This window comes from Larus michahellis, chromosome 4, assembly GCF_964199755.1.
Source record: "Larus michahellis chromosome 4, bLarMic1.1, whole genome shotgun sequence".
NCBI classification, from domain to species: domain Eukaryota; kingdom Metazoa; phylum Chordata; class Aves; order Charadriiformes; family Laridae; genus Larus; species Larus michahellis.
Window position 1 is genome coordinate 73,099,340 of NC_133899.1, and position 10,161 is coordinate 73,109,500.

The 10,161-nt window shown below is 37.5% G+C and overlaps 1 protein-coding gene across 2 annotated transcripts; it reads right to left on the reverse strand.

Moving 5' to 3' along the window:
• Positions 1-1,231: 1,231 nt before the first annotated feature.
• Positions 1,232-9,045, reverse strand: GAL (galanin and GMAP prepropeptide). Of its 2 annotated transcripts, XM_074582454.1 has the most exons (7): positions 8,900-9,020; positions 8,637-8,717; positions 7,888-7,942; positions 6,885-6,956; positions 6,399-6,485; positions 3,938-4,015; positions 1,232-1,556 (listed from the first exon to the last, which is right to left on the reverse strand). In XM_074582454.1, exons 2-7 carry the CDS (start codon positions 8,715-8,717, stop codon positions 1,504-1,506), a joined length of 426 nt encoding a protein of 141 aa, XP_074438555.1. In that variant the 5' UTR covers positions 8,900-9,020; the 3' UTR covers positions 1,232-1,503. The 2 variants fall into 2 exon arrangements, with proteins under 2 accessions (XP_074438555.1, XP_074438554.1); XM_074582453.1 differs by lacking the exon at positions 6,885-6,956 and having other exon boundaries at positions 8,900-9,045.
• Between the last annotated feature and the right edge of the window lie 1,116 nt (positions 9,046-10,161).

Below are 10,161 nucleotides of genomic sequence, written 5' to 3' on the forward strand. Positions count from 1 at the left end.
GATTTTAGTGAGCTCTGCTTCAAGTTTATGATGGGAAATGTGGACTAGTAGAAGGACTAGGGAAATGTTACTAGTCTACTAGTCCTACTAGTAGAAGGACTAGGGAAATGAGAGTTTGGAATTACTGAACTACACTAATGTGCAGAAGTTAAATTTCACTCCATTCTTTTTTCATTTTTTTGGAAATCCATAAATTTACCAAATAATGTTGAACTAGCAGCAGGTATACCAGCAGTGTACACTTTTTTATTACTCTTTTTAAAAAAAAACCCAAACAGTACAACATTGTCTGAAGGACTTGCTCAAAAGCTCGTTGGAGCTGATGAAAAGTGTACTTTGTACACTTTGGAAAGCGAACATCAGATATTAGATCAGAGGCAGAGTAATTATCAGAGGAAAAGCACAGGCTGATTGACAAGGTGAGATAACCTTATGGGTTCAAATTAAACAGTAGTGGCTTGACATCTAAAATGTATTCTGCAATGCTAAAAGTGAAAAACAGATTATGGAATAATGGTCTGCAAAATTTCTGTCAGTCTGTGCACTCTGGTGCACAGCAGCACTTTGAAAGGATGATATTTCACTGTCCTATGCAGAGATTGAAGGTCATCTGAATGTGAAAAACCTTTCTAAGATGCTGTATTCTCTCAAACCTTTCCTCATTCTTGATATGACATATGTTGCGTATGGGTCTAGCAGTCTGGGACCAGTACATCAAAGCTCTTTCACAGGGACTAAGCATGTATTCAAGTGCTTTGCTGGATTCAGACTAGAGTATCTCATAAAATAAAATATTTTTTTTATCTTGGAGGGGACAGTAGAGTTTCTTCATTAAAGAATACAGACCCAGTATTCTTGACAGCATAGGAATAGGAATCCTACACATAGGATTTGTGCCAACCTGTTACCTGTACCGAACAGTTAAATTTGTATTGCGTGAAGGTATGCTTCGGTCAGTGGGCTGGTGTGTTACAGGTGAATAATATGAAATTTAAAGTGAATATGAGTTTATTTCACGTCTATGAAAAGAGGAAAAGGAAGTAAGGCTCCCATGAAGCATAAAAGTATAGACATCTGTGAAGATGACTCTGCATGGCAGCAGTTTGAAGTACACAATATGTAGTATTTATGTTTTATTTTACTGTAATTTTGAAGAGTATAGGTGCAGCATAATCTTACAATTTAACCTGGGCTTTGTATATGATGTATTGTGTGCTAGTGCATATTTAATTTGAAAATGAAACAACGTAGTTGCTCTTTATTTTTATTTTATCATTTACCTACAGAAAAATTTTACCAAGGCAAAATTTTACACTATAACATCACAGAAGAGAGAGAGGGAAAAAAAAAGCAAACAAAAATCCCCAAACAAACCAACCCAGAGGGCAGAAAGCTATTTGTCAGATTAATGCAAACAATACTTCTCATCTTCAGCTCATTTGGATCTTTTGTTTAAATTTCAATCTAAATCTACACTACAACAAAATAAGAATGCATTCTTCTTCAAGACTGGTTAGTTTCCTCTGGTGAAGGTAGTTTGTCAAGTGCTCCCACCTCTGCAAAAAAAGGGGGGGAAGGGAAGAAAAAACAAAAAGAGAATTAACACATATGTAACTATGAATACTAATCTTAGCAACTAAATAATGAAATCCAATTTCAGTAACATACGTTTTTATATTTTTCTTCTCTCAACTACGAGAGGCAAATCCTTGAACTTTTAATGTTTTTGTTTTTAAACTATTGGTTTTTTTTCTTTTGAATGTTAATAATACCTTCCTGCTATAATCCTTTTTAGAAACAGCAGTGACAGAATAACAATGAAATTATATCAATTTTATTATGTCAATTGATATTGCTAGATCCCAGAATCTCAAAAGTTTTAATATAATCCAATTATGGCTGCCATCCTAGACCCTGCTCTATATAGGAAGCCTTTGAAGCTGGAGGGATCAATTTTCAAGAGAAAGAGCTGAAGGACACTTTTAGTTATCACCAAGATACTTCTTAGCAGTTAAAATATTTACTTTATCTCGCAGATTGAAGTGTATGTCTGATTGAATAACCATTCCCTGAATCTGAATCTCATGAGTGGGAGTTTTCCCTCTCCCCCCAAAGGAACATATATAAACCAATATATTTAATGTAGTAAAGTTCCATTTGAGCAAAAGTGTTAAAGTGCCTCTACCATAATAAATTATGTTTTTTACCTCCTAAACCTACAATTCTGTTTTTGTGTAAGAGTTTGTACTAGGTCTTGCCAATAAATATTGTTACGGGATAATATGATAACATTCTGTGTCTTTTGAAACCTAGGAATACAAGAATCATATCATTATATCATCCATTTTATATGATATTATGATCTGGAGATTCCTTTTTTTTTTTTTTAATGACAGATAATAATACCAACTTTTCTGAATAAAACCAGCTGTTTGTCATCACTATCCTAAACAAGGAGTTGTTACTTAGAGTTACAATGCAGCCTTTTTTGCTCATTCGTCCCAGGAAAGAAGCAATTTGTATTTGATGTATGTATTGTATGAGATGTATTTTATTTTTTTGCCCAACTTAGCAGCTCAGCCTACTCATCAGAGAGTGCATCCTTGAGCTCAATAGGTTTCACACCTTTTCTGTTGTGTCCAGTTATTGGTTTACCAGCAGGGTAAAGAAGTGTTTAGGACTCCTTCACAATGGCACAACAAACAGGCTACTACTTTGTCCAGAGAAAATATACATGCTAATAGTTTACTTTAAATATATATTTGAATTATCTCAGGCCCTTAGTACTAACCATAAGGGGTTTCAAATGCAAAGTTGACTCAGTAAACATTGGGTTGGTAGTTTCAGTGGTGAGAATTATTTTGCTTGGGCAGATGCAAATCAGTTAGAAAATGATGCCGAAGACGTCCAGAATTATGTTTCCTAGATACGCAGCAAGTTAATAGATCTCTTGAAAGTCTCTTTTAATAGTGAAATTAAAATATGAATGTAACACACAGTTCTTTGTTACTATTTCACAGCACACACTTGCCACAAAATTGCTTATAATTTGTTGTATTCGGATGTAAGAATGTAGAAGTTACAGATGTATTTAATTGTCTGCTTTCTGAGACAGAATTCCTCAAACATTTGCCATAAAAATAACTTTTTCCTTCCTGTTGTTTCTTCCCAAGTATAGATAATGTTTTCAAACATTTTGTAGACACTTCTAGAGGGGCTGAAGAGGCTTTTAAAAGCTCAGAGTTATGGTGTGTTTTTTAAAAAGCAAAAGTAATGCAAACTCAGAAGTACCCAGATTTCCTCTTCACCTAATGCTATAATAAAGTTACCATTCTTCTAGAATCAGCTCTAAGCTCAGTTTTACAATCATTGTCACAATTTTGAGACTCCACAGAGTTTTTACTAGCAGTACTTTGAGCTGTTTGCCAGCATTCAGCTTGGTGGTTTTGCAATTTTATGATGTGACTTTATGTAGAATACATGCAGAAAGGGAGATGTATTTCTTTTGCCACTAACAAGTGTTTCAGAATTTCAACAAACTCTTCTTAGCATTAAGCCGAGAACTTATTTAATTTGTTATTGAATTGTTTTATACTTACTCCCATGTAATCAGACCATGTTTAGTTTGTTTTCAACTTTAAAAGCTGGGTCCATACAATTTTGGTAGTAGCCGTTATTATTTTCACAGTGCCCAGAGTAATCAGGTGGTATTAGAACCCTGCTATGTTGGATATTCATTGACAAACAGTTTGGCCTAAATCAGACCTATTCCTAAGCACACTAAAATGGAATTGACAGTTCCTCCCCCCAACCAGAGATGCTGTACAAAGTCTTGCATGCTCAAACCTATAGCAGACTTGTACATTCAAGGACAGTCCTATCTTCTCAGTAAATTTCACACCAGAAAGCGTGAAAGGTTAAGAAGGTATTCACTAACCTTTAAGATGCAAGTAAGTCAAAAATTCAATTACTGTACGCACAATGTTTTCATCCACCAGTGGTCTTCCAAGATTCCCTATAAAATAAGTTAGTTGTTGCTTAATGTTAACATGGTATAACGATCTATTGTATGTAACATTGTGGCTAGGTTTATGAGTACTCTGTAAAAAAAAAAAAAAAGCTATCTGAAATTTCTTTTTCCTGAAAATCCTTAATAGAAAACCTCATTTCATGGAAGAGTAAAGACACTTTAAGTAGTTAACTGCAATTCTTCAAATCAAAATTGCCCAGCTTCATATGCTATTGCTGCGTAGGAGCTGCTTTGACACCTTTATGGTCGTGATCTTTAAGGCCTTATGAGTTCTGTTGCAGAAGAGAATTATCTTTCGTTCTCAGCTCTCTTCTTTGTGTTCACTGGCCTGAGACTGAAGGGAAAGATCAATTTAGCAAACAAATTCATCAGCTTTGCAAAACAGTTAGGAGTTCTTCATGTAGTTGGACTTTGTTCCCAATAAGCCATTCAAGCAATATAGAAATGATTTGCAGCCCAAAAGCTAGGCCTGGGACTTTACAAAACCTCCAAAAGGTATGTTTTTGCATATGTACCTAAGATAACATACTCCTCTTTGATCTATCTTGACATTTTAAGACACTTTTGTAAATATTCAGCAGAATTTAACTTAAAAAAATATCCTTCATTTTCAAGTAAAATAAAAAAAATCAGACTACCTTATCCTTTTTTTTTTTTTTTTTTGCATATTCAAACCTCCCTTGAATAGGAACTCTATAATAAACTTCAGCTTCAAAGAAAACTTTTTATGAGAGAAGAGCATCTAAAGTGATATTCATAACAGAGGCAGTTATATAATTTTCAGGTCCCATTCAGACTAGTTTGGTCGGGTTTACTTGTAATTGTGGAGACGGAGCAGCACTTGGCAAAAGAGTTCCATAATTCTTAAAGATCATATTTCTGTAGAGGAGCTAGTAGTATATCCACCCATAGCAACACGTTCCAATGTGAGCTGCATTGTAAGATTACAAATGCGTTCCTTTCACATTGCTTCTGACTGGCAAAATACTATTTTTACCCCAGTGTTTGAGGAATTAGGTTCTCCCTGTGGGTTTTGTTTTGTGGTTTGTTTTTTTTTTTTTTCTTAAAAATGAAGAAAACCCCAAACCAGCCAACAACAACAAAAACAACCCCACACCAAAAGAAAAAAAACAAAACATAAAACTGAACACCACCACACACACAAAACCCCACTAGGTGACTATGTACCATGAGTAAACTGGCAGTCATTCTGAGAATGTAAAAAACAGAGAAATGTGTTAGCATTACTATTCTACTTACAGAGTAATTATGTCCATGAAACTGTAATTAAGCACATTTCCTTTATTTCTGAACTGATTTAGTGTTAGCTACATTTCCATTGTGCTGGGCGGGTTTAAAATAGCCTTCCAGAGCTCTGGGGCCGGGACTTTGTCTTCCCCCATTAGTGCAGTGATGAATGCAATAGCGCTCAAGTAAGTACTGCTTTTTTTTTTTGTTACAGCAAGGAACAGGTCATTCTTTGACAGTCTAAAGATGAGATCCATCCCAGCTCACTTTAGATGTCTGCAGCAGATTTAGTTTCTCTTCAGGAGAGAGAAGTAGATTTTTCTGGAAGTTTCTACATCTTATCCTGAAGTAGGTGTTCCAAATAAATCCTAGAAGTGCCAGCTTCTCTTCATAAAGGGAATCTAGACATATATTGTAGGGGCCCAGCTTTGGATGATGAATCCAGAACAAAGCTGCATACTTTTCACTGCCATTTACTAAATTTTGATCCATGCAATGTCAAAACAATACATCGACTTGATTTCAGTTTTGATCAGGTTCTCAATCTTTTAATGAAGATAATCCATCTTGCTTAAATATAGGAAATATTGTGAGACTTAACATGGAATATTTTATATATTTGTTTGATTACAACATAAGGAGTGCCATACAGTTCTGAGGTCTAGTTTCAGCTCTGGTGTATCAGAATAATAAATATTATAATATTAATAAATAAAATATATTTGCCAGTTTCTATAGCTTTCCCTACTGAAAGACTGCCTTTTGTGCTCACTTCTTTGCTCGAAAAAAGTTAACTCTTGAGTGTCTAAAATGACACTTGAAATTATTATAGCATATGAAAAGAAAAACACAACTTGGTTTATTCAAAGTAATATGATCTATTATGCTTTAAAAGCAACATAATCATGGTACTGTTCCCTAGGCACCAAGATGTTTTAAGCTATGACCAAAGAGCACACCAAATGAACAAATTTGGTTTTTTCTTCCTTTCATTTGTTTATTAGGATTTTTGTTAAGTACAGGAATAGCCTTATATCTAGACAGTTAGCTAACTCTGTAACAGTAAATAAGTTACTAAACATAAAAACCAACTCAATACTGGCTTTCAGAATTTCATTACCTGCTTTAATATCCTCATCAGGCTGTATTTCACGTTTACCAGTGAAACCATGTTTGTCATTGAAAGATCTGTGGTTATCTACTGCATCTGATAAATAAATTAAAAATCAGAGGAGTTAAATGACTTAACAACAACCTTTACTATATTGTTTGCTTTTCATGGATTTCAAAGAAAAGATCACGATGGACACTTTTGACATACAAAATGACAAAGCAGCAATTAATATGTCACTAAATAAAATAACCTTTCTTCTGAAATTGTGCTTATGATTTATGTAATCTAGAGACCCAGTCCTGTACTACATACTTGCAGAAACTATTATTTAATTCATAGGAAGTTTTAAAGAAAATATAAGTTTGTACACTCACATGAAATTTGGGAAGGTTTTGCTACTCTTTCTTCTATTTTTAGAAAATGTTGCCAATGAGCTTGCTTAAAAGAAAACTGCAGATAGTTTTTGAAGGTTATTCATGTAAACTATCTTACATGCCCCTGGTGCCTCTTCTCTCCCCCTTGCAATGGGCATTTCCTTTATCAGTAAAAGCTGATCAATACGACCTGCAACAAAGGATGATTCCTATTATCCAGTCTTAGATAAATGGCACTTTGACAAGTACATTTCCCCACAGTATCTTTGCCAATTTGGATAGATCTGCTTTGGGGCAAATATACTTCCAGACATTTGCAGAACCAGTTAATACATTTAAGATGCATTAATCTTTTTTTTTTCTTTAAGGTATCCTTGAAGTTACTTAAAAAGAATTAAGAGAGTCAGTATTTGTCATGTATTACAGAGACTGAAAATATAGAAGCATTGGTAATGAGCGTTTTTACATCAAGAAGAAATAACGGTAAAGGACAGATATTTGAGACAGCTTAGCACTGCATTTCAGTTTTCTTATAATCTACATTTGTGATGCTCCATCTTTGTAAACTAATGTGTTCCTGTATTTTAAACACCTTGTACATTATATATTTTTCACATAGTGAACTGTTAATATTTACAGTCGTGAGTGTGCATCTTAATGTTTTAATTTGTTTTGCCATTTTCAAATAGATTTAATGGTGAAATCTGAAATAACATTGAGAATTGCCAAAATGTCATATTTTGTCACTCTTCCTTTGGCATCTAAGATGCTATAAGATTTTGTAACGCTTCCAGGGGGAGAAGGGAAGTATTTGTCATAGGAAAATTACAGTTCAGAAGCACAAAGAGTGACCAGATGTGCTTCTCTATGTAAAGGCACACACAACTCTGCTTCAGAAAATTACAGTTATTGTCTAAGACAACTCAGTTCTGTAACAGGCGTGTAACAAATATCTAAACAAGTATTTTCCCAAACGAGTTTCTTCAGCTTTGCAGGTCTAGACAAAATTACTGTGTTCAGCAGAGAAGCTAGGAGCATACTCCAGCAAACTGGTTTACAAGAAAAACTCTTCTGTATTTTGAAATAATGACCAAAAAAAAACCAACAAGTGCTTGACTTACGTGGCCCAAGTAGGTAACCAGCACTATTCAAAGTCCAGCCCCTTTTTTCTTTTGCCTTAAAGGAAAAAATGCAAGTATGTTATTGCATGAACTAAGGAACTACACAGTCCTTCCTGAAGGCAAGGCAAACAGCACTCAAACATTTTCTTTGCAGAAAGTGTCTTCTGAAGGCTTAAAAATCAAGAAATATTGTAAGAAAAAGATAGAAGTAAATAACACTGAAGCAAATATTAATGGTGAACTCTTGCCTCATGCCCATCTAACTCGATAGTTTTGCTACTGACATCCACACAGCGTGAAGATTTCACACCATGTAAGTGAAACTGCAAATCACACTTTGGAAGCAGAAACTTTGACTTTATACTCCAATTACCACATGATAACCATCTTAAACAGCAATGTTTTCTTTTAATCGTTTGGATTTGCATGCCTCTTTTCCTTAGAGAAAGAAGCCCATACGTACACCACCTTTTCTGAGTTAGGTGGGACATCCATTCAAGTCTGTTCTATAAACTAGAAAGTCTTTTCCCCCTGCTGTAGTCATATTATTTGTTACAAGGGAGCTAGTATTCAAAAACCACAAATTCTTAACTAAAAACCTGTTTACTGACCAAAATATTTTTGGGGGATGCATCTTGTCCAACCCCTGTACCTAGACATACATCACTGCCAGGTTTACTGTCACTTGCCAGCTGAGACACGAATGCTGCCCAACGGATAGGGCCCCCAACAGTGAAATTCGTACTTACTGAGAAAACCAGTCCAAATGTTTCTGACAGGGTGGCACAAAGGATTAAAGACAGAAACAGGAAACTTGCGCACCTCTGCATCTGGAAAGAAACCGTACTGAGGTAAATGCTCTGAGTTTTTTTGCCTTCCAGTTACAGATCCCCCTCAGGGCATCCCCGCCGCGGGTGGGAAGTGGGGGTGAACCTTCTTTCCGCGGGGCGGAGTGGCTGTGGCCACCAGTTTGGCACCCAGATTCCCACTGGGGAGAGAGGAGGGGAGTTACCTTGAGCCGGGGCGCGACGGCCTCTCGCTGACGGCGTTTCACCCGGTGCTGGCTGCGGTGTCCCTCCCACCTGCCCGCGGCGGGCACTCACTGCATGGCCACGGTGCGCGGCCGCGGATCTGCACGCCCACCCTGCTCTTCCCTCCGCTCTTTATGGGCTGCGGCGCGGCCGCGCAGGAGGGGCGCCCGGCGGGAGGGGGGAGGAGGGAGCCGCCCACCCCCTTCCACCCCCCTCCTGCCTCCCCTGGATCATTTCTACCTCGCCAAACCCACTGCATTAGGAAGGGCAAAAATTATAGCAATTCAATTAGAGGTATTTGGAAGCACGACGCAGGCTGCAGGGAGATAACAGCCCGGGCAATTACCTCTGATTACGGCGGCCGCGGGCGGGCTGGTGAGCAGCGAGGGGAGCTCTGGTCCGGGCAGCCTGGCCTGCAGCTTCTCACGGGCTTGGGTTGGCGGTGGGCAATAAGGAGGAGTAAAGTGAATGCAGATGACTCTTCAGAGGCTCGGGTATGGAAGCAGGGCTGAACACAAACGTCCGCGTGTGATGCTGGCTAACGGGATTCACAGCGTTCGGGCTTTGCGTTTGGGAATATTGAGGATTTCACACACCACAGCTCCACTTGTGGTCCCTGGAGCTCCCTGTGGTCCAGACCACTTGTGGTCCCTTAAAATCCCTTTAACTCATGCCCTTTGCTCTAGCATCGGAGCAAAAAGAGCCAAGGCAAAGCTCTTATCATACTTCCTTGCTGCTTTGTATCTGAGATAGCACTTTTTCTTTTTTTTTTTTTTAGGTTATATGTGAAAGTCTAGGGATGTAGCTCTCCCCAGTGACTATTAATTTACCACCAGTGAAGTTTCACCAGTTTACTTATCTTAGTTGCAGTTACAGCTGGCATCAGGATGCGCAAAATTGAATTGCAAGGCAGAGATTCCGAGGTTAGTTCCCTTTTTTCCCCTGCCAGATTGTACTTTCTCTGCAACAGATGAGTTTATCCACTGCAAGTCCCTCAAATTCATCTTTCAGTTAGAAAAACATCACAGATGTTGCACAGAGTGAGACTTCCAGCTCCTTTTTCTGAAGCCGCTGAAGATTCTCTGCAAATTTTTACACGGTGTACGTGTGAACTTGAATGTGGAGCCGAGACAGCTATTGAACAATGCAATACAGCCATCGTTCACCAGTTTAAAAGCAAACAATTTTTTTACTTCAGTGTAGCATAAATAATCCAGGCTAGAAGCAGAAGCTGTGTCTTGTA